Here is a 26160-nt window from a genome sequence, read left to right on the forward strand (position 1 = left end):
TTACTTCATAGTACACCAAGCATGCTGGCATCAGTATGTCTCCCATAAATTTCAGCCATGTGCTTAGGATCACCATCCTGCTGAAAGGTATGACTCTAGCTAAAAAGACAGTGTTATTTTATTGTCATACACAATGCAGAAAAATTTCCACACAGCAAATCCAGCATGTCCAGATTAACACTGTCAGATTTGATTTCAACACTTTTAAAGTGTCTATATGGGTCCACACCAGAGAGTGTTAATTTAACTCTTTTTGGAGAGTTGGTACGTTAACTCTGATTTAGTGTTAAACACCAAATCTGTCTGGAGTTGATAATTTAACACTTGGTGTTAAGAGTTTATATATTAACTCTCAAAGAGTATTTTAGTTTAACTACGTAAGAGTTATCTTCTAATTAATTCTAAAAAGCGGGAATTTTACTGTCCTGAACTTCTAGAAATTTCTTTTGGAAATAAACATTTACTAAAAAGATGCAATGGTTTTTGAAAAACATTTATTCTGAACTGTGCACCACAATTTCAAAACATTTTCTAAAGATGTAACAGTGTACATGTTCTCACTTTCATTAGAATTTTGTTTATCAAAAGGTCTGACATAGGTGAGCTGGTAAATGCAAATAACAGCATTCTCATCACTTATTTCAATAAATACAAAATACAATATGCATGTCCTTCATTCATCACTTTGTGGAACTGCAACGCACTTCTGCTCTCCCCCATATTCCATCTTCACAAGCATATCCTATGTGGAGATTGAATAAAAATTAGTTGACACTAATTAATGGCACAAATCAATTGCAGCACAGAAAAAAAAAAGGAATCCTTTTTGAGCCATTACTTGTGTAAAGTATTTTCCCAAAAGACAAGGACACAGGCAACAGGTAATACTGAACTAAATGTAAAACCTCAACCTTTTTCATTTTTTCCTAAACCGTGTGCACAAAACTCTGGAGGGATCTAAATGCTAACGTAGAACCCAGTCAGGACGTCTGCTACTGCTGTTTGCTCGTTTTTTATGGGAGATCGTTTTCAGGCTTCAAGTAGCACCATTATACCAACATTTCACATTGTAGACATTGTTTTAAGTGTATTTGACCAAGAAATTTGATTGAAAATTCACATGCAAGCTTTTTTTCAAGGCTGTGGTATTTGCCGCAAACAATACCTTTCAGCTAGCTAAAACAGCGAGCGGTGCTATCAGCGAGCAACACGGCTAATGCCTTTCACACAGCTTTGTCTCAACTCCAAAGAGCCACAGAAGTAAAAGCTAATAATAATAATTGAAACAATCTTTGAAAAAATGACTTACCAAGCATGGCAAACAACTCAAATATGTAGAGCAAAATGTTCTGAAACGGCTTCACTTCAGCTTCGATTGGAGCCGTGCTGGGGGCGGAGTCTGTGAATTTACTCTATTAGTGTCATAGCCCCTGTAGGAGTTCAGAGTTAAGAGGTCAAGAGTTAATGTTTCCATTGTAACACCTCCAGATTTGAAATAGAAACACTCATTTTTAACACTCGATTTTAACTACTATCATTTTACACCTCAGAGTTACATTAAAAGAATGTGACTCTACTTAGAGTAAAATTAACTCTAAGACTACTAACACCAAAACATTTAACACTTTTGAATTTGCTGTGCAGTCTCTTGTAATAACCTTAACAAACATATGCTTACAACAAGCACATGCCAAGTACTCTGGAAGCTTCCATGTAGCTGAGAGGTTTAGGCTGAGAGTAACCTCAACCAAAGACTAAAGTCTGAAAACTTCAGCCACCATATTTCACACTTGCTGTGATTTCTCTTGGGAAGCAGTCTTTAGTCAACCATGTCTACTGCTATTATAAGCAAGCAATAAAAGGATTCAGATGTCCAGAATAAATGTTTCTTGAAGGCATAGTGTTTGCTTTTATGTTCACTCGAATGCATTAGTTTTCCTCTGGCTTCCTTTTGGACAGCAGAAGCTTTTCCTGGCACATTTCTCTTGGGAGTTAAATTTGTGCAATTTGTGCTGCAAGAAATACTTGCAGTGTTCTTAGAGATTTATTATTTGCATCAAATGATTGACAATAGGGTGACTTATTTCAATATTTGCCACTCCCTTTGACTCCAGGGGTTTTATTTCACTGATTACAATTTGACATGATAAACATGACTACAGTGTGTCAGTTTTATGTATGATCTGTTTTAATATTCCATCTTTATCTGTAGGCAGCATTTCAAAGAAATGTTTTTTTAAAGCAATTTTCTTTTTATTTATTTTTTTTTACATTACATCACTACATAAGATAAGATAAGATAACCTTTATTAGTCACACACGTGGGAAATTTGTTTTGTCACAGCAGGAAGTGGACAGTGCAAAAGTTATATAGCAAAAATTAGAATATAATAAGAATAAATACAGTGCACAACTGTACAGAATAGAATAAAATAAAATACTATATACAGTAGAATAAAATAGAATAAAATATACAATAGGATAAAAATAGAATACAAATTTTATATACAAGTGAGTAAAAATACAACTTTGTCAGAAAAGAATATTGCACTTAGTCTTATTGCACATGTGTAGGTTTGTGTGTGTTTGATCAGTTGAAGTTTTTGTTGTGGAGTCTGACAGCAGTGGGGAGGAAAGACCTGCAAAATCTCTCCGTCCCACACCGTGGGTGCCGCAGCCTGCCACTAAAGGAGCTGCTCAGTGCTGTCAGAGTCTCCTGCATGGGGTGGGAGATGTTGTCCAACAGGGATGACAGCTTAGCCACCATTCTCCTGTCACTCACCACCTCCACTGGGTCCAGAGGGCATCCTAGAACAAAGCTGGCCCTGCGGATCAGCCTGTTCAGTCTCTTCTTGTCCCCAGCAGAGATGCTGCCGCCCCAGCAGACCACACCATAAAAGATGGCTGAGGCCACAAGAGAGTCATAGAAGGTCTTCAGGAGTGGGCCCTCCACTCCAAAAGACCTGAGTCTCCGCAGCAGGTACAGCCTGCTCTGCCCTTTCCTGTAGAGGGCGTCTGAGTTATGAGTCCAGTCCAGTCTGTTGTTCAGATGAACACCAAGGTACCTGTAGCTGTCCACAGCCCCAGTGTCCATACCTTGGATGTTCAGTGGTTGCAGTGGAGGATGTTTGTGCTTGCGGAAGTCTGCCACCAGCTCCTTAGTTTTACTGGTGTTAATCTGGAGGTAGTTCAGCTGGCACCAGTCCACAAAGTCTTGAGTCAGTCCTCTGTACTCCTTGTCGTCCCCATCAGTGATGAGGCCGACTATTGTAGAGTCATCAGAGAACTTCTGCAGGAAGCACTGGGTGGAGTTGTGGGACAAGTCTGCAGTGTAGATGGTGAAGAGGAACGGAGCCAGAACCGTTCCCTGTGGGGCCCCCGTACTGCAGACGACCCTGTCCAACACACAGCCCTGAGTTCTCACATACTGTGGTCGGTCGGTGAGGTAGTCCAAAATCCAGGTAGTGAGGTGATGGTCCACTCCAGAGTTCTCCAGCTTGTCCTTCAGGACTGTGGGAAGAATAGTGTTGAAGGCACTGGAGAAATCAAAGAACATGATTCTCACAGTGCTCACAGTGGTCTCCAGGTGAGCGAGGGAACGACGCACGAGGTGAATGACGGCATCATCCGCTCCAATGCCAGGCTGGTAGGCAAACGGAAGTGGGTCCAATGGTCTCACCAGGTGCCGAAGCTGAGCCAGGTCCAGCCGCTCCAGGGTCTTCATCAGGGTCTTCATACATAATGTAGAAAAGACCATTGCATATGTCAACATATATAAATATATATATATTTTCTCTTTCAAACAAAAGTCACTGAGATTTGATTGTGAAATTGTCTTGAAATCCTTTTCCACATACTGAACTGTAGCACTGCAACAAATGTTCACTGACATTCATGGGCACATTAACATGTTGCCTGTTAAACAAAGGTCATTTAGACCTCATTTAGAAAGTTTGTTTCTTTCCTACAATCAGCATTGAAAGAGGGACTCCTACTAGCAGATCAATACAACCTGTTTCCTGTATAAGCAAAGAAAGACAACTGGACATCTAATAACTTGTTTACACACAACTTCACACATAGAGATAATGAATGACTGAGAAGGAAACAGAAAACTACCTATGCCAGACCAATGAATGGACTGGTATGGTAAATGTGTTCTGTTGTCCTTGACAGAACCAATATTTTTAACAAACAGCTTCTGTTCCAATTCAAAACCCCTGAAATATGTTTATGTGGATTCTGATTCCTTTGCTGTCTATTCCCTGAAAACACTATAACCAATAAAAATTATTTCCAATCCGTCCACCTACATGCAGAAACCACAGATTAAAGGTCTTGTGCATATTATTCATGGCTGAGGAGAGAAAAGCAGGTTCTCCTTGTTCTCTTTTCTATCTATATTCTCTGGTTACGAGAAGCAATAAATCTGGGGCCTGGGTGAGATTATAGAGCTACCCTTAGCTGGAAATGAAAGCTTGGTGTTTATCCTGCTGGTCAAGCCTCCTGGGTTACACAGCAAGGCTGAGCAAGTGGCTAATATTTAGAGGGTAATAAAAACTAATAGGAAGATGCAAAGACAGTTCTTTAATCTCAGGTGAACAGGAGTGTAGATGTAGTGTTGTTCAAAAAAAGAAAAGTCTATAACAGGAGTAGTTGTCTGCTGTTTCACTTGTGTCTTTGTTATCCATTCTTAGGTTTAAAATGCACTTGTAGTTGCCAACTGGCTACGTTCAGTAGGAGAGGATACCAAAAGGCATTTTGAGGCTACTGAAACATGATTGTCAGAGGTATTGTAAGCAACAGCAGTCTTGAGCCTTAAAAGTCATCAGTGCTGCTGTCTGTGTGTATTCATCTGAATTTAGGATGGCTGATCACAGACAAACAGTGCTCAAAGTATTGTTTGTGTGTTTGTGTTTGTGTCTGTTTTCCCAAACTGTAACAAGTTGTTATTGTCAATAGTAAACATGTGATTGAATGCAAAACATGAATTGTGTTTGTAGGTGTGTGTGTGTGTGTGTGTGTGTGTGTGTGTGTGTGTGTGTGTGTGTGTGTGTGTGTGTGTGTGTGTATGTGTGTGTGTGTGTGTGTGTGTGTGTGTACAACTGCACAGAAGAAGGCAGAGTTTCATCAGTCAGATAGCGGAATAGTGTGTTCAGTGAACGTTTTCAGGTATTAATATTCTACAAAGCAGATCATACATAGAATTAATCAGAAACGTCATACATTTTATTTAGACTGTTTATATAAGGTTAGAATCATATTTATAGCTTCTCTCGATCACTCAAAAAATTTGACAACACTACAAGTGAAACACGGTCTTTAACCCAAGCAGCAAAGCAATAACACAAAACCAAAACGTGCTGCTATTACAGATACCCTGACTCGTTTTGTTTTACTTGTTATTAATAAATAGACTAATCAGAATATTTCAAAAGTGCTTTCAGTGAATTTTTCTAGGTTCTGCTATATCACAAAGACAATACCATGCATCAGAATAATGGTGGGATTTGTGAACATTTAATGAGCAATGCTAACTGCCAGCACACTAGAGTTGTCTAAATCTTGGAGTTATGAGATAAGCAACATTAATTTTTCTTCCATTCTATATGGAAGTTTTTTGGTCCTGCACTGAATACCTACAGAGCCTTCACCATAATGGGAAGCATCATAGAGTTTATTTGTGCTTGTGTATGATTTGTGCATTGTGCTGCCATCACAAGTAAATCTGAACTAATCATGATAGACTATGAGCTATTTAATCTCGAACAAGTTACTTTTACTAAAATGCAGACAAGAAAAATTAATACTGGACCAGCTGTGTGGATGAAAGAACTATGGAAATGAGAACACAGCATAGCTCTACACTGGAAGAATACTAGGTATTGCATAAGCATTCTGAGAAAGACAGACAATGACAGCTTATTACATTTTATGGAGCAACTTAGTATTAACCAATATATTGTAATATACTACTATAAGGTTAGAAGTGAAGCAGCTATTTTAAATCAAGCTTTAAATTTACACTGTTGCAAGTAAGACCCAGCAATTGTGGTGCACAGCATAAATTTGCAATATGTTGTTGAAAAACTGACAAAAAAAAGGCTGTAGGCTAGTCTTTAGCTAAACTTTAGGTTAGCTGAATTTAAATCCTTTCTGCAAAGCATTTTTTTTTCTGGAATCCCTTCTTTTCTCTGTTCTTCCGCTATATTGCAATACATGCAAATTAAAATGCAGCTTGTAACAATGTCATAAATTGGTGATGTGATTTGAAGATAAATAGACATGATGCCACCACACCCGAGACTTGGGAAAGAACATATTCATAACCAAATAAATAAATATATAAATTTGCTGTGGGTTAGAAGTGTCAAAGGTGGTGGGCTTTGCTTTCAAAAGGTCAGCATAGGGTGAAAGTCAAACTCTGAGCAGAAAACCACATAGCTACTCTCTTTATCTAATATAATGGCTCTGTTCTGTGTCACTGACTTGTGTGCCTAAAACCCTGCCAGCCAGAAAAGAAAAAGAAAAGGAAGAAGAATAAACTATTGCATAAAACCAATCTTGCACCAAATTAACTAATTAACTGGTATCCACCCTGGAGCAGCAGCACCAGAAAAGGAAAGTCATTTCTGTTTTCTAATAATAATCATGGTAACTTGTTAGTGTTACTCCATACTGGATGTGTATGTAGTACCTGTTTGCAGACAAGTTCACTACAATTATTTTTCCAACTTACTAAATATGCATGAGCTAACCCTTCCTCCCACGGGAGGAAAATCACGCATTTTGAGTGAGATTCAGTCGGGAGTTAATCATCTGTATAAACCACAGTGTGGCGCGATGAACAACACAACACACAAAAGGTGAAGGGACTCTCTGTTCTGTATGGTGTGATGCCTAAAGCCTCACCGTATGTATAGATCTATTTTCTTTTTTAACCATTTAGTCTTATATTAAGTGTTAGCTTAGCTAAACATCCTATCCATGCCAAGCTGCGCATTTATGGACGTCTATTAAACTGGTAAACTTTCAGGTATAATTCACACATACATACAATGACACCCACCCCCTTTTTTCACTCCATCCGAAAGAGTGTGGGTTCCTCACTGCGCCTCCTCGTCAGATTTATCACTTGGAGCTGAGGAGAACCAGACGCAACTTTTCCTTGTGAGGAAGTGCCGAAGGACAGAGAAGCAGTCGTCACATCAGCACGCACAGTTTAATCAGTGAGCAGCAAAGCTGAGACCTTGCGTCTCCACCGGCTGGATTGTCCGTTAACAACCACCTTCAGCTTGCGCTCACACCTCACACAGAGCGGGTAATTAAACTTTGTTTATTTATTCTTTTATCCTAAACTTTAAAAACACGGAACATTTATCAATGTTTGCTGGTAAGTGCCTGAAATATTATTTCAATTTCAGCTGAATTTCATCTATATAGTTCTGCTTTTTTCGAGGGGTCTGTTTTTTCCAATGACAGCAATAAGTAACGATCCCATGAATTGATTTGTATGGTTCTTATTAAAAATAATTGTCATTCTACTTTTTTGTATCATTCTCCCTGCTTTCTCTCACATTATATTGTGTGCTGTTTTGGGTCAGTCGGGTTAATTGCATTGCACTTATCACTACAAATCCGTTTTTATCCTGTTAAAATGTGCCCTTTTTCCTGCGATGCGTTGCCATATTTAGTGTTTCTTACCTCATGTTCAGGGGCATTTAAGTGATGAATTTTGCAAGAAATAAAGGGCACTGTCATCAGGATCAGCCTTGTCTGTTATGTTGGTTTGCAGTAAAGTGACAAGGTCCTAATAAATTACATAAAATCACCAACTACATGTCTTTACCCACACATATATTCATCAGGAAAAAAATCAAAGACATGTCACACTTGCCAACACGATTAAGCGTGAAGCATTGCGATCATGTAATTTGTTGTGATCATATCTTGTTGCCATGAATGTGACCCTGCATGAGTAATGCTGAGTTGGGAAATGTCTTTTCCAGGTGAAGATGTCCTTTTGTTTCCAAAGAAGACACAGCATGCTGAAATGCTTTATCTTCACGCAAACATCTTAGCTCTGGAATGCATTATGTACCACAAAGTATGAACATTTAATACCTAATTTATTGGATCAAGTTGTTCTCAATTTAAAAACCAAACAAACAAACAAACCCAAAAAAAAGAAGCATTGTCTGCTAAGATATGGGAGAGTCAAATATCAGCCTCATGGTAGGACCTTCTAGAGAGATGCAGGAAAATATGGACAACTATGACATGGACTATGGCATCCCTCCAGATGAGATCCCCGATACCACACAAGGCCAAGCCTTCTTTGTTGCCACCATTGTTATTGGTGTGGTCCTTGTCTGCATCATGCTTGTTTGTGGATTGGGAAACTTCATATTCATTGCCACACTGACAAGATACAAAAAACTCAGAAATCTAACCAACCTGCTCATTGCTAATTTGGCCATCTCCGACTTCATTGTGGCAGTGGTTTGTTGCCCATTCTTGGTGGACTACTACGTGGTTAAGCAGCTTTCCTGGGATCATGGATTGGTGCTCTGTGCCTCTGTGAACTATCTCCGTACTGTGTCACTCTACGTGTCGACAAACGCATTGCTTGCCATTGCAGTTGACAGGTGAGTTTCTCAATCTTTTCATTTGTCTGTATGTCTGTGAATGAGTTTGCATGGGTGTGCAATTAGATTCAGTTCTTTTTATTTGAAAAAAATATTTCATTTTTGTGTATAAAGTGTATAGAGATTATATAACTTGAAAAACTTTGAAAACTGTACACCTCTTTATTCAGCTGTAATGGGATGATATGACAACTCTGTGCAATTCTTTGTCTTTGTCTTTTCAACTTGAGGTCTTTACTTCACTTGAAAACAACACAGTATTTTTCTCTGAGTGATAGAGCCAAGAGGTTATGATGAGTGTTTAAATGCAGAGGTATCAACCCAAAAGAAAAATACAGATATGCTTAATAACAAAAAATGAGAGTCTTTATTAGGCTGTTTAAAGAAGTCTGCAAGCATAATCCAACAGGGAAAAAGCATAAATACAAAAACAAGGATCAGTAAGGTGCCTGAATCACACCAGTTGGTCCCTGTCTATTTGGAAGAGTAGCAGGTTTACTTTGAGCTCCTTGCAAATGACCAAGCTTCTCCCCCTATATCTAAGGTAGAGTCAGCCACCCTTCACAGGAAGCAGTTTTTTAGTTTTGCAACTGTGATCTTTTTCTTCCATTCACTAACCACAGCAAGTGACTATGGGTGATAGTGGAAATGTGGATGGACAGTTAATATACAGCTTTGCTTTCATGTTCTCTTCATTATGACAGACAAGTACAGCATCTACATTACTTCAGATGCTGCACCAATACATGTCTCATTCCCCTGCTCTCTCCTTTCTTCATTCTTGAACAAGGCCTCACGATACTTGAACTTCAATTTGGGCAGCAACTCATTCCCAACATGGAGTGGGCATGCTGCCTTTTTCTGCCAGAAAATCATGTCCTCAGATTTGGAGGTATTAGCTAGTTTAGTTTCACTTCTCAACCACCTCAATGTAAGCTGCAGGCCATCATTTGATGAAGCCAACAGAATGACATCATTTGCAAAAGGCAGATATGAGATTCTAAGACTACCAAATCTGGCCACGTGAATCAGGTAGTCAAAGGCAGAGGCTTGGGTGGTCTCATCCCCAGTTGTTGAAACAGGTTCTCGGGATATGGAATGTTATTGCTGTGGTGGGGAAGTAACCTGAGCTAGTGATTGAGGTGTTACCACCAATATATTGCCATGCTTGCCTCAATGAGCAGCTTGGGTTCTGGAGCTAGTATCCTGCAGAGAAGCTGAACTCTGGAGCTGTCCAGAGTGGGGAGGGCAATGAGCCAAGCCAATATACTTATATCCCACCCTGCTCTGTGCAGTATTCCTCAGAGTTGCTTTCCTCTGCCTTTGGACAGGGGAACAGATCCCAGCTCTTGTTTGTGCTCACAAATAAAATGGCAGTTCAGAGACCTTGGCCATCTTGGAGCTCATAGATGGGAGATCTTTATCTCATCTGTTGCAGAGGTGGGAAATCTTCACCTCTGGCAGAACTTGGGCAGCATTCTGATGTAGGCTAGGGACACTGTCTCAATGAATCATGTTCTGCTCCACTGCAAGGAATTGTGGCTGTTGCTTCCTAGTGGCAATTGTCAAACCAAATTATGGAAGGAACTGTCAAGTTGAAGTAGTTGATGCTATTAAATTTGGTTCGCTTGTTTAGCCCTTAAGGCAAAAGGAACACGCATCTGGCATTTGCTGAAGAACTGTGGGAGGTGTTTGGAGAGGTCATGGTTTGGTTAGGCTTTTGGTTGGCTTCAAGATGATTCTGTCATCAGACAAGTCAAGACTGGTGAGATCCCAGGGATGGATGAAATTCACCCAGTTTCCTTTAGGATCTGGACATTGTGGGGGTTCCCTGGTTGCCTCTGCAACATCAGGTAGATGGTGGGTTTCCACTTCAGGGGAATCACATGCTTCAGACTTCCTGAGAAACACTTTGACCTCCTGCAGGAGAGCAAAGTCCAACTGCTGGATTTAAGAGGAACAATGTTGTTCCCTCCCTAGCCATTAAACAGTAGACCACCCATTTTTGAAGGAACACAGAAGTTTGCTTAGCCAGTCTATATGTGTTTTTTGGATCTGAAGAAGGCGTTCAGTGAGTATGTGTGTCATGTGGGTTGTGCTTTGACGGTATCAGGCACGTTGTTGCATGCTATTTGGTTCTTGACCAAACTGACAGTTTGGTTAACATTATCAGATTGTCAGACCACCAAAATAAATGCCCGTTACTCAGGCCGGACGCAGCAGGTGTAACCAGATAATCTTCCACGGCACACCTATGTGCAGAGGTTGGGAAACACTGCTCTATATAGTATAGTCTTGTACCTTTGTGCAAAAGTTAACCATGGCTCAGATTTATTTTCAAGTGTTAATACATTGTCAATAAGGAAAAAAAATATGTGTTCACACTATCACTAGTGCTTCAAAGAGCACATTAGTAACATTGGTTAATTCATTTTTGACTGTTCATTATCTGAAGAAGCTCAGTATAAACAGATCCGCTTAATATTCTGTTTAGCATGCAGCAGGTAGATATTCTGCTATGATGAATCTTTTTCATGTCCATCTCCATCTGTCCTAGTGATATTATCTATTCAGTTTTCTGGCACATCATTTGCACGCTATACTACAGCATACAAATGAAATGAGCAGGAAATACTTACATATCAAACATTCAACTTTTGGCTCAGCAGAAAGGTCATCCTACTAAAAAATGCATTTCAAAACATGAACATTTCTGACTAATAGTCAAGTAGATCAGTCTCTCACTAGCAGTACTTTATCTTAAATATCAATAGTATTTTCAGATAGCAATATATCTTCCTTGCATCATCAGCAGATGCCGTAAGTGACTAACTGGTGAACATAATAACATATTTGTCAATGAAGGCACGAGATATGTTAAATTCAAAAATTCAAATTCAAATTTTATTTGTCACATACACAGTCATACACAGTACGATATGCAGTGAAATGCTTACACAACTGCTCGTGACCTAAAGAAAAAAAGAAAAGGCTATGAATAAGATAGGAAATAAATATGAAAATTAAAAAGGGTAAATTTAACTGGGAAGGAATAAAATAAAATAAAATAAAATAAAATAAAATATAAAAATTAAAGTTGAAATTAAAATAACTGTACAACAAAATACACAATACACAGTATAGAAATATACAAGAATGTATGACATGCATAGCATAGTTACATAGCAGCTGGAAAATTTTTAAGTAAAAAACTGGAGCCATGCTTAAAGAAACTCAATATTCATCTTACTGGTATGATGAGAAACTTGTTTCTAAATAATTGATAATTCTCATCCCTATAACATCTGAAAAATGATGTATATTAACTTCAGAGATATTTGTAACTCTCCACGCTCCCAAAGGGGCCATCTTTAAGTTAAATATAAGGTATTTGGTAAATGTTAGGTAAAGACTGTCTTCAAATGTAAAAAAGAATAACATGAAACATGGCAAGTGAGCATATCAGCAATATTATATTTGGTGAGTAAGTAGGAAAGGACAAAAAAAACCTCTCTGGAGGATGCAAAGTGTAGCCATTTCTGTCCCCTTCAGACTTATATGCTTGAGGGGCTTTTAAGAATACGCTATTAGGCCACAGGTGCAATCATTGTGAGTGCTTAGTTAAACAGAAGCTGTTTAAAAGCCTTTTTTATAGCAGATAATGAATTTGACGTGTGGGGAAGCACAGGTGTAAGAAATAAAAAATAATGATGAATGAATTTCATTTAGCTGCTTTTATTTCAGGATTGCTTTGTGGTGACTGTAGCTCATGACGTAGAGCAGGGCACCTACTAATCAGAAAGTTGTTGGTTTGATAACTGGCAGCTTAAGTCTGCATGCCAAAGTATCACTGAGCAACATACTGAACCCCAAGTTGCTTTCCGATGTGTTCGTCAGAGTATGAATGTGTGTCGCTGTTAGATAGAAAGCATTTAGGTGTCCTGAATGGGTGAATGAGGCATGTTGTATGAAGTGGTCAAACAGGAAAGTGCCATATAGGGACCGTTCCATTTGTGGTCCCTCAGTTGGTCAGAACACAACAGAACCATACTAAATGTCTCTTATTTTGTCGTATCAGAACAGCTGCAGTGAAAAGGTTTTTTTTTTTTTCAATTTTCATGTTAAAAAGGCCCTTGGAAATAACACAAACAGACACAAACAAAATTTACCCATCCTTAAAACTATTGCAGTATGATTACATACTTTAATTGGTGGTTGGCCTAAGGGAAGCTGGTGGCTCTGTTAAAGCCGTGGGGCCATATTGCCATCATGGTTTTTATCTACTTTTCCACTATGAGGGAAGGATTGCCGTTAATCAATACAAAGTTTCCCTGAAATCACCTTTAATGTATGATGCAACATTTCTGTGATGTAATAGTGGTCACCATAATGATAATGCTCTCATTCACATCGGGCACAAGGGGTAACATAATTTTTGGGTCTTCATCATCTGTATATATTAGCATTTTTTATTTAGATGTGTAAATATTAAACTTTTAGCTGTGTCTAGAGGAACAATTATAATAAAAATTATTTTTAAAAAGTAATTATTTGTAGCAATAAACATTTTACTGCCTCTGTCTTCCTTTACATATGGACATACATATTTCTTTTATCTATATTTTCATACAATTCTAGATATAATTTTTTTTTAACTATGGCACTTCCATAACACTCAGATTGCTAAATATGCTGTTTAATATTGCATAACAGTTGTCTTGTTTTTCTTCCAGGTATATGGCCATAGTCCATCCTCTGAGGCCTCGTATGAAGTACCAAACTGCCTACTGTCTGATAACAGGAGTCTGGATTGTTCCCATTCTGATATCAATTCCCTCTGCCTATTTTGCCTCTGAGACCATGTACCCTCATGGAGGCGCCACCTCAAACACTCACAAAGTCTTTTGTGCCCAAATATGGCCTGTGGACCAGCAAGTGTACTACCAGTCATATTTCCTGTTTGTCTTTGCTGTGGAATTTGTTGGCCCTGTGATTGCCATGGCGATGTGTTATGCCCGAATTTCCCGCGAGCTGTGGTTCAAAAATGTCCCAGGTTTTCAGACAGAACAAATACGGAAGAGGCTGCGCTGTCGCCGTAAGACAGTGATGGTCCTGATCGGAATCTTGACCGCATACATCCTGTGCTGGGCACCGTATTATGGATTCACCATTTTGAGAGACTTCCACCCGACACTTATCTCCCGCCAGAAGAACTCACTGGTGGCTTTTTACATTATTGAGTGTATTGCCATGAGCAATAGCATGATAAATACCTTCTGTTTTGTTAGTGTCAAGAACAACACAGTTAAGTACCTGAAGAAGATTGTACTGTTGCGCTGGAAGTCAACTTATACCCCTAGTAAGACTGTCGAGGAGATGGATGTGAGAACTTCCTCCTTGCCAGTAACAGAGGAAATTGAATGCATTCACCTAAGGTGAAAAGAAAAATTGTCAAACTAAATATTACTGACATTTGGGTCTCTGTAGTAGACTGTTGAGATTTGGACATCAAATCTTGTGCTCAGATGATGGAAACTGTCCAAACTTCACGAACCGCTCGGAACCACTGAACTGACTACTGGGCCATTAGGCAGTTCCATATATATTTCAAATACCTACAGTATCTCTGCATTATGAGAATGTGATCGTTGTGCTGTTCATACTGTGGGTATTAACTGTGCATTGTAGAATATTGTCTCATCTGTATACACTATATTACACTGAAAACATGTGAATAATAGCTGCTGCTGCCCTAACTGGCCCATCCAAAATGCATATCTTGGTATTACTTGTATAAGTTCTGAACAAAATCAAATAAGTGTTGACACTAATTTTAAAATACCAAATACCATTTTTACTGTATATATATATATATATATGTGTGTGTGTGTGTGTGTGTGTGTGTGTGTGTGTGTATAAGTGCACATTTTATAAATTCCATGAAATTACAAATTCCATGCCATTTAAGTATATCTAAGTATTGAACATTTAGCAAAGTTCATTTTAACAACTGAATAACCCAACAAAGACATATTTCCATGTCTGCTGAGTGTAAAGATACATTCTTTTCATCATTTGCGCTACAACAATCAATATATTGCATGCTTATTTGTAGAACAGTATATGTTATATTTCCTGATGGTAATAAACTATAAGAAACTGGAAACAAAGGCTATTTTTGTTTACCAAGCTGCATTTTTTTCTATGTGTCCCTCAGTTGCCTGTGCTATTTGTGAATTTATTCTTTACCACAGGAAAAGTTTTAAATATTAAAAAATGGAATACCTGACAGCTTGTTTTCATTTATAGACATAGAAGCAGTGAGGGGCTAAAAGACAATATCTTCCTTGGCAGCCTTCAAGCATCCAAGTAAATTTGTTTGATAGAGAATAAAGTTTAGTGAGATTTATTTTTGGTCATGTTGGTAACCACCACACTGACGCACAAGGGCTATAATGAATAATTAAAGTGCTATTCCTCCAACTGTGAGAGTGAGACAAAGTACAAACATTATACTCCCGTATATTTTCTGAGTTGGTATAAATAATGCATATGGGTACTTTTATCGGTCCTGTGGGTATGTAAAGATGTACAGTGAATGATACCAAAAAGAGCTGAAAAGTGTGAAATAGCCAGCACGGCTCCTTAAAAATTACATTTCCATGTAGCTAAATGCTATGTTATTATTTTTTCACATTAAGTTTGTGACATTTAACAACAACAAGTGATTGATGTGTATTTGCTATTTTTGGCCTTTCTTTTCTACTGACATTTCTCGTAAAGGAAACAATCTGATATTAGATGGGGTGGAACTCGTCACCCTGGTAACCCTACTGTCTGTACATAAAAGATGGATGTAGCCTCTGTGATTTAACTCAATGCTTTGTGAAGTCATGTTTTGAAGGCTGGATTTGAGCATTTTTGCTGTTGGCATCTTGGATTTTTGTAGTAAATGTCACATAAGAATCTGATTGAGAAATCTGAGGATAATGGTAGTGACTTGTCAATCAAGATAACCATATCCTAAAGCATACCATGCTTTTTTTTTCTAAATAGACTTTATTTAAAAAGCTATCAGACTTTACAAAATTAAAGTATTATGTTAAATAAGAGTTGTAACAAGTGACTATAACCAAAAACACAGGAAAGTATCTACTGATGTCATAAAAGAAAAACGTGGCATTGTGAAGTTATTTCTTTGAACTATGCTTTTTCACTCATTTTCCGCCCAGTTCTTGAACCTGACCATTCTCAGGAATAAGTTTTTACTAGCAGCCTATGTTATCTATGAAAAAATATCAAAGATAACAAAGATAAAGAGTTTGACAGACATGAAATACTATTTTTAGAAGAAGGTCCCATTAAGTGACCACTCAGCATATCTCAGCATGGTGTGCAGTGTCCCTAAGAAATTGATAAAAACAGACAAATGGAGGACAATAGAAGAGGTGGGCGATCTAAAAATGACTATCTACAGCAGAGGGAGAGCATCTAAAAGCCACAACCTTAAGAAAAAGAAAAAAACAACAAAGACCAGATTACGATCTGAGAGATGCATCTGACTCTTCAATTGATCCATATGCTGCTCACCAGAAACAGACAGTGGATGTTCTGTCATGGTTTGGAACTGTTTTTCACCCAGTGGCTGGGGATCTTTTCAAAAGTGATGGAATTACGAACAAAGAAAGTGCCATCAGCTACTGATCCACCATGCAATACCTTTTTTAAAGCTTCTGAAAGGCAAAGGCTTAATTTTAGTATAACAATGATATGACACATGGAGCCAGTGCAGTAAAAGCATGCCTAGATAGACAAACACACAATAGTCTCCCCAGAGCTTTGACCTCAGCATTATTGGAGTAGTGTGTGATCATCTTGACAGAGAACAGAACAAAAGTCAGCATCCAAAGAAGTCCTTCAGTAAGCTCAGACAATTATTTCTGAAGACTTCTTAAAGAAATGATAAGAAAACTTGCCTGAGCCAATTTATCTTATGTTGAAGAATAAAGTGGCCATTTTAAATGTTGACTTTCAAGCTTGCTTGAATTGTACAGATTCTGTTTTTGTCTTTTTTTAGGTGTCTTTGCACATTTCAATAAATTTTCCTTTTCCCCTATTTTCCTAGCAAAATATGAAGAAATTAGTAGTCACTCAAAACTGCTGCATAGTGCTGTATACACATTCAGCCAGAAAAATCTTTTGCATACTGGTCATTACAAAGAACAGAAGTCTAAGGCATATCTGTGGTGTTTCGACAGAAGAACGGAGACGGCTTGGTTTAGAATGGAACGTGTATTCAGCAGTAGTTAGCCATCCAAAACGTATCACCATACACTTCTCTTCTTCTATCCTTCTATCACTATTAGTCACAGAGCCCCCTACTGGTAACTGAGTATATGTTCATATTCAGTCCCTCTTGTAAAGCAACCCTTCACCATCTTAGCAGTGTATGTAAACATAACATCTCTCCTCATTCTCACAGAATTCTACTACCTCAGTATTACTTACTTAGCATGGTAACATTACTATTTGCACATAACATTATCAGTAGTAAACTTTGCAACCAGACAGCATTTTCAATACTGCTTGCTGAACCTATTTCACTTATAACACTACTGGGTGTTTGAACTATACCTGTGATCTTAACATACCCATCTTGTTATGGTGCCTAAATCGTCCTTTATAATGAATACTTGTACAGTTAAGGTTACTGTAGTAACTTAACAACCTTAAGTCACAAAACTTCACAAATAAATCACAGTAAATCAATCATCTATTATACTTGGACCTCAGAACTAGCAGTATGGAACTTAACATTAGCATCCAACAGCTCAAGAGTAGGGATGGGTACCGGTATCCGGTGCCATCATGGCACCGGTTCTGACATAAACGGTAGTAACCAGACCGAAAAGCAGCGCGCATTTCGGTGCTTTATTTCGGTGCTTTTTTTTCCTGAGCTGTGATACACTTTCTTCTTCCTTACATTTCTATTGGCGGTTGGCAAACAACTGAAAGGTGCATTACCGCCACCAACTGGTATGGAATGATACACTTTAGATTCTAGCCAATCATTTTACGTTTCGAGGATAGTAGGCGGGTCCAGGTACGTACGTTCTTTTAGAGCAGAGCTACAGATTAAAAATGCCCAAGGCAAAGCGGTCAAAAGTCTGGCTGTACTTCACAGCAAAAGATGCAAACTCAGCAGCCTGCAACAAGTGCTTTAAGCTGATACTGTCAAAGGAGGTCACACTTTAAATCCGATGAACCTAGCCCTGCCAGTGTAGCAGAAATGATGAGGATGATGATGCAGCAGCAGCCGTTCTTCTCTGCGTGAGTAGCTTAATGTTGTTCGTGTGTAATTTACGTTGAGTAAGCTAACCGCGTTATTAAATTAATGCATGTAAGGTGAACTAGCAAACACCATCATAGCTACATGCGGCTGTCTTCTTGTTTGATGGCAGATACTCCCTTCACCCTGGCCAAAAAGGCTAAAATGACCGAAGAAAAAGTGGAAAACAGCTAAACATGAGAGGTTTTTGGACAAAGTTTGTGTTTTTTCCATTGTTTAAGCACTGCTTCCAGCCCAGAGTGATACCATATATGCCCCATAGCTGCAGAAAAAACTAACATTGTTATCTTTTTACAAAAAAACAGCTGAACATGAGGTTTTTGGACCAATTTTGTGTTTTCCATTCTTTAAGCACCGGTTTGAGCACCGTTTAAGCACCGGCACCGTTTCAAAAGTACCGGTTTGGCACCGGTATCGGATAAAACCTAAACGATACCCATCCCTACTCAAGAGTGTTATTTTCCCACTTTTTTTTTTTTTTTTTTTTTTTTAAACTCATTTCATTACATAATCCTTGGTCCAAGCTGGTAACTGTCTCGGTCTGTTAGGAACAGAAGGTCTTTTAGGAGTTTCTCTTGTGTTGTTTTCAACCTCTTCACCAGCCTGCAACAGCTCAGCATTCTCTGCTCGGCAAAGTGAGAGACGGGCTGCATTCCATCTCTTTCCATCACTCAAGATGAAGGTGCTCAGTCCAGTCTGTTGCTGCACTGACAATGGATCAGTGAACTGTCTCTCTCCCTTCCCCACTCGGAAAGGCTTACGTATCCGCACCCTGTCACCGACCACAAGCTGGGGAGGTTTTGCCCCCCTCTTAGCATCAGTGTAGCGTTTACTCCTACGCTGCTGGTGAAAGACTCTGGCCCTGCATTGGTCATACTGTCCTGTGTCTTTGGGAAATGGCAGGACATTTAGCTTTGTTCTCATTGGTCTCCCTCTGAGAAGCTGAAACGGAGCTGCTCCAGTTGTTGAATGAGCTGTAGCACGGTAATTCTGTAGCATCTCTGTTACGGCGAGCTTCCACGGCTTCTGGGACACCTGTGCAGCCTGAACACAGTCCTTCAGTACTCTGTTGAATCTTTCAACACACCCGTTCGCTTGAGGGTGATACACACTTGTTCTAATGTGCTTGATGCCCCTTTCCTTCAGGAAATCAGCAAAGGCAGATGAAGTGAATTGTGGTCCATTATCTGTCGTAAGCTCACAAGGGTTTCCCTCCCGTGCAAAAACTGAAGACAAGAACCTAATAACAGTGTCTGTAGTAGCTGATGAAGTGAAGGCTACTTCTGGCCATTTGCTGAAGTAATCGACCAGTGTGATAGCAAACCTGCAGTCCTGCGACCCACGGTCAAAAGGTCCAACAATGTCAATGGCCACATGCTGAAAGGGACCATCTGGAAACTGAACCGGCTGTAGGAGAGCAGGAGCAGTTTTGGCCATTTTGTCACACGATTGACAGACTGAGCATGATGACAGAATCGCATGGACTTGAGTATCCATGCATGGCCACCAGTAAAGCTCTCTGAGCCGCTGCTTTGTGCGAACTATGCCCTGGTGACCTTCGTGTGCGAGGCATATCACCTTTTCTCGCAGGGACCTTGGGACCACCAGACGTGTCCCCCGGAAAACCAACGGTGATTCCACAGCAAGTTCATGTCGCACCAGGAAATACGGCTGCATCTCAGGTGGGAGAGACCTTTTCACCTTAGGCCAGCCTGAGTGGATAACCTGTCGCAGCAGAGAAAGGTCAGGGCAGTCCTCACATTCAGCTTTAAAATCCGCCAACGGTGTCGCTGTCAAGAGAGGAGAAACTTCAGCTATCTCCAAGAGAAGGTCTTTTTCAGCATCAATGTCAGTGCTGGAGTACGTCAGGGGAACCCGTGAGAGGCAGTCTGCGATGACATTCTGAACACCAGGACGGTACTGCACATCGTACTGAAAACACATCAACCTTGCAGACCATCGTGCGATTCTCATGCCCGCTCTGTTCATACCTTTGGTGCTGAGAAGGGTAGTAAGAGCTTGGTGGTCAGTACGAAGCGTGAACTTGCGGCCCCATACATATGTACGCCATCTTTCCACCGCCCAGACACAGGCTAACGCCTCCTTTTCTGTGGTGGAGTACTTTCTTTCAGCAGGAGACAGTGTTCGGGAGGCGAACGCCACAACCCGCTCCACTTGATCTGGATGTAACTGTGTCAACACAGCGCCTAGCCCGTAGTCTGATGCGTCTGTGGTGATAAAAGCAGGTAAGTCAGGGTTATAGACGGCAAGTGCAGGACTTTCCAGAAGGAGTTTTTTCAGGTTACTAAAGCTCTCATGTGCTGCCTCGTTCCACTGGAGTTCAACTTTCATGTCTGTTTTCAGCAACTGTCGCAGTGGCTCCACCAGTGTAGCATAATCTGGAATAAATTTACTGAACCAGGATGACAAACCCAGGAACGAGCGCAATGCAGCCATATCCTTTGGAGCAGGAGCCTCAGCAATAGCAGTAAGGTGATGTTGGCTTGGACGCAGGCCTTCCTTTGAGATTACATGGCCCAGAAATGTAATGTGTGACTGGCAGAAGGAACTTTTCCCAGCATTAATCTGCAGGCCGACGTCTCTGAGACGTTGGAGGACAGCTTGCAGGCATGTATCATGCACCTCCTTTGATGTTCCGTAGACGATGATGTCGTCCAAGTAGTTGCGAACACCAGGCAGATCTTTCAGGACCGTTTGCATCATTTTCTGGAAAGCCGAAGGTGCTGATGCTAGGCCAAATGGAACACGTGTGAACTGGAACAGTCCCTCATGAGTGATGAAAGCAGTCAGCTTGCGGCTCTCCGGATGCAAAGGTAATTGGTGGTATGCTGAGCTCAGGTCAATCTGGCTGTAGTGAGTGGCACCCGCCAACTCAGAAAACAGATCCTCCATATGAGGAAGAGGATGGCAGTCAGCAATGATGCTCTTATTGGGTTCACGAAGGTCAACACACAGTCTCAACTCCCTTTTGCGCTTCCGGGCCACGACCAGAGGACTCACCCACTCAGCTGCATCGATCCTTTCAATTATGCCAGCTTTGAGTAAGCGAGAGAGTTCCGCTGATACCTCTGTACGTACACTTAATGGCAGGCGTCTCAGCTTTTGATGTACAGGCTGCACATTGTTGTTTACCTGTACTTTATGGATGAACCCTTTAACACATCCAAGTTGAGCTGGTGGAACAGGATCAACATTGTATACAGCAGACTTCCGGTTAGTAGAATCCGGCTCATCTGCAGTTTCTTCCTGAATGCGGTCCACTTTGCCTCCGACGATGCAGACGTTCAGTGCTCTAATGAGGTCGAGGCCTAATAGCGGGGAACCAGCTTTGACAATGTAGAAGGAAGCAGGAACTTTTTCATTCTGTGCATGCAGTGCAACTGATGCAGGCAGACAACCCATCACAGGTAACTCATCTTTAGCATAAGTAACTAGTTTGACTTTAGGTCGCACCAGTGAACAGTCTGCAAAATACTGTCTGTAGATAGTTTCTGGCAGAATAGACACAGAAGCTCCAGTGTCTACTATCAGCTCTACCGTCTTAGAATCACTTTGTACAGTTTCAATGTCGACAGTGCAGGTAAGCTTATCTTGAATAGCTGCCATCATTTTAGCATCTTGCACGCACAGTACTGCCAATTCTGGAACCACTACTTCTCTCACTTCACTGACTGATGACTTACATACCTTGGCAAAATGTCCCTTTTTCCCGCAGTTGTTGCATTTTGAAGAAGCAGCCGGGCAGTTTCTATCATTAGCTAAGTGCTTGTGAGAACCACACCTGAAGCACTTCCGCTGCTGCTGCTTTGAACCTCCCCGTTTGCGTTGGTCTGGAGTGCAGCCTTTAGCAGGGCGAGGTCCTCTCTTCTGGTGAGAGTGGAAATTTGGCGCGTCGACTGTCTGAACAGGCGCGGTCGGAAACGAGCCGGGTGTGGAGAGTAGAGTAGCGTTTTTGACTGCTGCTTCCACCTGACCTGCAATAGTTAGAGCCTTATCCAGTGTGAGATCGTCCTCCAGTAACAGTTTGTCTTTCACAGCGCTGAGATGAGCGTTGGAGATTAATTGATCTCTTATCATTTCACTTTCCATTTGTCCAAAGTTACAAGATGAAGCTAACGCTCTCAGAGCCACCACATACTGAGAAACAGTCTCATCCGCTCGTTGAATACGCTGTCTGAATGTATGACGGCACGCCACGACATTCACTTTTGGCACAAAGTGCTTCTCCAGTGCGCTCATGGCGTCAGCATATGTATCACCTTGCTCCGGTAACGTGTAGAATAACCGCTGTCCCTCTGGGCCCAAGCAGTGTAGCAAAACAGCGCGTTTCCTAGCATCCAGCCATGCGTCTCCCGTGGCATTGATTACTAGCATGTAATTGTCTAATATTTTCCGCCATGTAGTAAATGGAATCGGCGGCTCACCCACATGTGGAAGAAAAGATGGTGGACTCGGAACTGATGCACTCATCCTCGTCGCCAATTTGTGGTGTTTCGACAGAAGAACGGAGACGGCTTGGTTTAGAATGGAACGAGTATTCAGCAGTAGTTAGCCATCCAAAACGTATCACCATACACTTCTCTTCTTCTATCCTTCTATCACTATTAGTCACAGAGCCCCCTACTGGTAACTGAGTATATGTTCATATTCAGTCCCTCTTGTAAAGCAACCCTTCACCATCTTAGCAGTGTATGTAAACATAACAATATCGACATTAGTTTCACCTTTCAGGCCTACGGGTGTTTTACATACAACCTAACCTGCCTGGACCTATTATAACTATAGGACATATTTAATGTTTTCTGGCATTTGTCCTACTTTATTACATACTGGGCACAGTGCCTCTTGCACCTACAAGGATTTGTCAATATAAACCTGATTCCGAAGTTAATATTGACAAAGGTCGGTTGGCCACCTAACCTTGTATCCGTTGTCACCATCAGCAATGCACCTGGAAAAATGGCCGCTTATTAAAAGGCTTTTTAAATGTTGATAATGTCTGTGTCAAAATCACTGTGGTCACAAGAGCCACTCTATATGGGCAATTTCAGCTAAACATTACAAGGACAGTTAAGCATTAAAGAATTTGCTCTTCTAAATAGCAAGCTATCTTCATAGTGTTGACCTTTAGGGGACCTTTAGTGTCCATTGTAGATTAAGCTAGTGCATTTTAAATCTATTAAATATCATTCACTTTCATTTAAGCTCCTTTTTGGAAGAGACAGCAGTGTCAATTGCACAGTTATAAGAGATAAGTAAATGCTCTAAGTGTAGTAGTCTACAAAACAAACTGCATGAACCAAAACAAGCTAAGCTAAGAAGTATTAGCAACTTTAGATCAACTGGGCCAAAAATAAGTAAAGTGTGATTAGCACTCTTGCCTTACAGCAAGAAGGTCCTTAGAGGGAATCCGCTACTTTCTGGGGCCATGCTAAGTGGAGCTTGCCTGAATAGGCTCCCTGAGTGAGTTCTTCCTGAGTACTCTGGCTTCCTTCCCCTGTCCAAACTGAAATTAATGCGGACACATTTTCCTAAACAACCCCATTTTCCATTCGGTCTTTCAGTACCCACTCACTTCCTTTAATTGCCCTATTTCCCAGTGTAAATCATTTAAGTGAAAATATCTAAGGAAAATGAATTCAACACCATGTCTTTAACCATTTACAGGACACTCACTGAAATACTTGGAAATTCACATTTTACATCTTAGAGTTTAATTGGATAATGATGTCACTTATAGGTGACTTTTCGATGATTGGCTGGGAGAAATCAGTGTGGATAATCTCACAGAGACAGGGAGGGAGACCAGCTTGGGTGTCCACTGAAGGTACCCAAATACGGTTTCTCACCTGATAAACAGTTCAGCAGGGAATTGCTTGTTTGCTTGTTTTCTTGGAAATCGTCTAATGAGGAAATCATTACCTTTTCTCTACCAAATGCATGCTAGTAAGATGGCTACTCATAACAAATTTAAATGAACCCATGGCAGTGGGCACAACAATGCCATCCAGCTATACTAATGCACGGAGACATTTTAACAGTATCGAAATCATTAGCCTGTAAAGCAGGAGCGGAGGTAAGAAGAGGTTCTATCTCTGGAACACATTTAATTTGAATCACACATGCTGACCTTTTTTATTAACCACACTCCACAGCATGTGTCACACTTAGTCTACACTGAGCTTAGTCATGCTCATTTTCATCATTTGGCCATTAGTTTCCTATTTACATCATGTGAAGATTGCTCACTTGCGCTGAATTTCTTACTGGCTCTTGGTTGATGCTTGGAAATGTTTACTTTGCCATTATCAGGGTCCTTGCTTATTGTCTCCATCAGTCTCTGTGCTCGCTTCCCTGTGGGCAAAGTCTCACTTAGTGAAAATGTGTTATTTTTTTCCCCCCTCAGTACCTCACTTTCCTGGAGAACCTGCTATTAGGCTTTACAAATAAACATTTTCAAAGAAATTATTTCATCCTCCGACTGACAGCTCAGCTTCTCATTGATTGGCTTCCAATGTGGTGCAGTGTTTACACGGCATTTGCCCATGGAATTGCTTTTCCATCTTTCCAAAGCTTTGTATGTGTTTTCTATTCCAAAAAAGTAATAATATAGTAGTTACATTATTCTGATATCTTTTGTCACCTGATGTGGCAATTTTCTACATGACTCCCACTATGAGGCACTATTGATATAAAACTAATACAAATTTGTACAGAAAAGAGAATATGAGAATGTTTGGAATTTAAAAAAAAGAAGAAACACCCACTGGTTTTGCAAAATCCTTTTAATTGAAAACTAACCACTTATGTCACAAATTCACACCAATAAAAATTGGTTTGTTTAAAATGTAGGGGTGTGCTAGTGCTGACCTTTTTTGATGAAAGGTTGTGGATGTTGCATCTCCTCTGCACCAGAATATTGAGATGCCTTTCTCTCTCTCTTTTTTTCATGTAAAGATTTGAAGTTACTGATGACGTACTTGTTGGGCTCAGCAAGCATCATTGCGGTTGGATGGAAAACTATGGTTCTGATAACAGAAATACAATGAAATAAATCTCCACCTTTATTTTTTCATTATACAAGCATTTTCACCTTTACAGGACGCGCATGAACACAGCTGTTGTTCAGACATCATGTAGCATTCAGGTGTTGCTTGGTTTTTATCCCTGGGATTCATCTGGAATGAACTGCAGAGTTGTCTTTTTATTGTTTTTTCTTTTTTCTTCTTTCCATCTATTATAACAGCAGGGTCCTCAGAATTTTTCAGACCATGAAATGGTGTTGTCCTCTGATAGAGCCCCCAGTGTTTTAATAAAATAACATTCATCCTTTTAAAAAGAATGTTATGAAATGAATAAATGCATTTACCTTATTAGCCTAACAGATCACTTCACTCTTGGACTCACTTGTGACTTTTAGAGTTCTTTTAAAGTAGAATGGGAGTCAGAGCCTTATAGCTCCCAGTTTGGATTCAGAAGACAGACATCTTCTGTAGGCGTAACCCTTTAATCATGTGACCCTGAACCATCCCTCAGTTACGCTGCAATAGGCTTAGGCAGCTGGGGGACTTCCCATAATGCATTCAGTATTTCTTATTAAACTCTGTTTGTTTATACATCACCACTGTATTGAATCATTAGTTATCATCGAAATCTGGCTCCCATAGTTTGTCTTTTATCCCGCCACCCTCTGCTCTCTTCTCTGTCTCCTTACCCTCAGCTTATTGTGGTAGCTTCCTGGTTTGTTCCTGCTAAAAGGAAGTTTCTCCTTCCCACTGTCACCAGGTCCTTGCTCATCATAGGGGGTTGTGTGATTGTTGGGGTTTCTTTCTAATATTGTTGGTTCTTTACTTTACAATATAAAGCACCTAGAGGCAATTTGTTCTTGTGAATTGTTGTGAACTGGTGCTATATATCATGAATTGGATTGAGTTATTATTATTGACAGCACTGGTAATATACTCCTAGGTAGCCTACGTTTGTCCTACTTACAGCAATAACTTTAAATGTGATAAATATCATGGTTGAGTGAGTCAGGAAATTTACAGCAGTCATTTTTTTCTTTTTTCTTTTTTTTTTGCTTTAGTAATCTTGAATGGCATACATTTATTCATACATTTACTAAACCAAAATTTTGCTTAT

The 26160-nt window shown here is 40.1% G+C and overlaps 1 protein-coding gene across 1 annotated transcript; it reads left to right on the top strand.

The window, feature by feature from the left end:
• Window positions 1-3874: 3874 nt before the first annotated feature.
• prokr1b (prokineticin receptor 1b) lies at window positions 3875-15634 on the top strand. The gene is made up of 3 exons (XM_085182853.1): window positions 3875-7321; window positions 8010-8648; window positions 13382-15634. Exons 2-3 carry the CDS (start codon window positions 8209-8211, stop codon window positions 14085-14087), a joined length of 1146 nt encoding a protein of 381 aa, XP_085038979.1. The 5' UTR covers window positions 3875-7321; window positions 8010-8208; the 3' UTR covers window positions 14088-15634.
• The last annotated feature ends 10526 nt before the right edge of the window (window positions 15635-26160 follow it).

Source organism: Neolamprologus multifasciatus, chromosome 13 (genome assembly GCF_963576455.1).
Source record: "Neolamprologus multifasciatus chromosome 13, fNeoMul1.2, whole genome shotgun sequence".
NCBI classification, from domain to species: domain Eukaryota; kingdom Metazoa; phylum Chordata; class Actinopteri; order Cichliformes; family Cichlidae; genus Neolamprologus; species Neolamprologus multifasciatus.

What these genes read in the sequence shown, in the direction of transcription:
- prokr1b (XM_085182853.1), top strand. Translation starts at nt 8,209, where the DNA reads ATGGGAGAGTCAAATATCAGCCTCATGGTAGGACCTTCTAGAGAGATG. An exon ending in CTTGCCATTGCAGTTGACAG is followed by an intron (nt 8,649 to 13,381) that starts GTGAGTTTCTCA and finishes TTTTTCTTCCAG; the next exon opens with GTATATGGCCATAGTCCATC.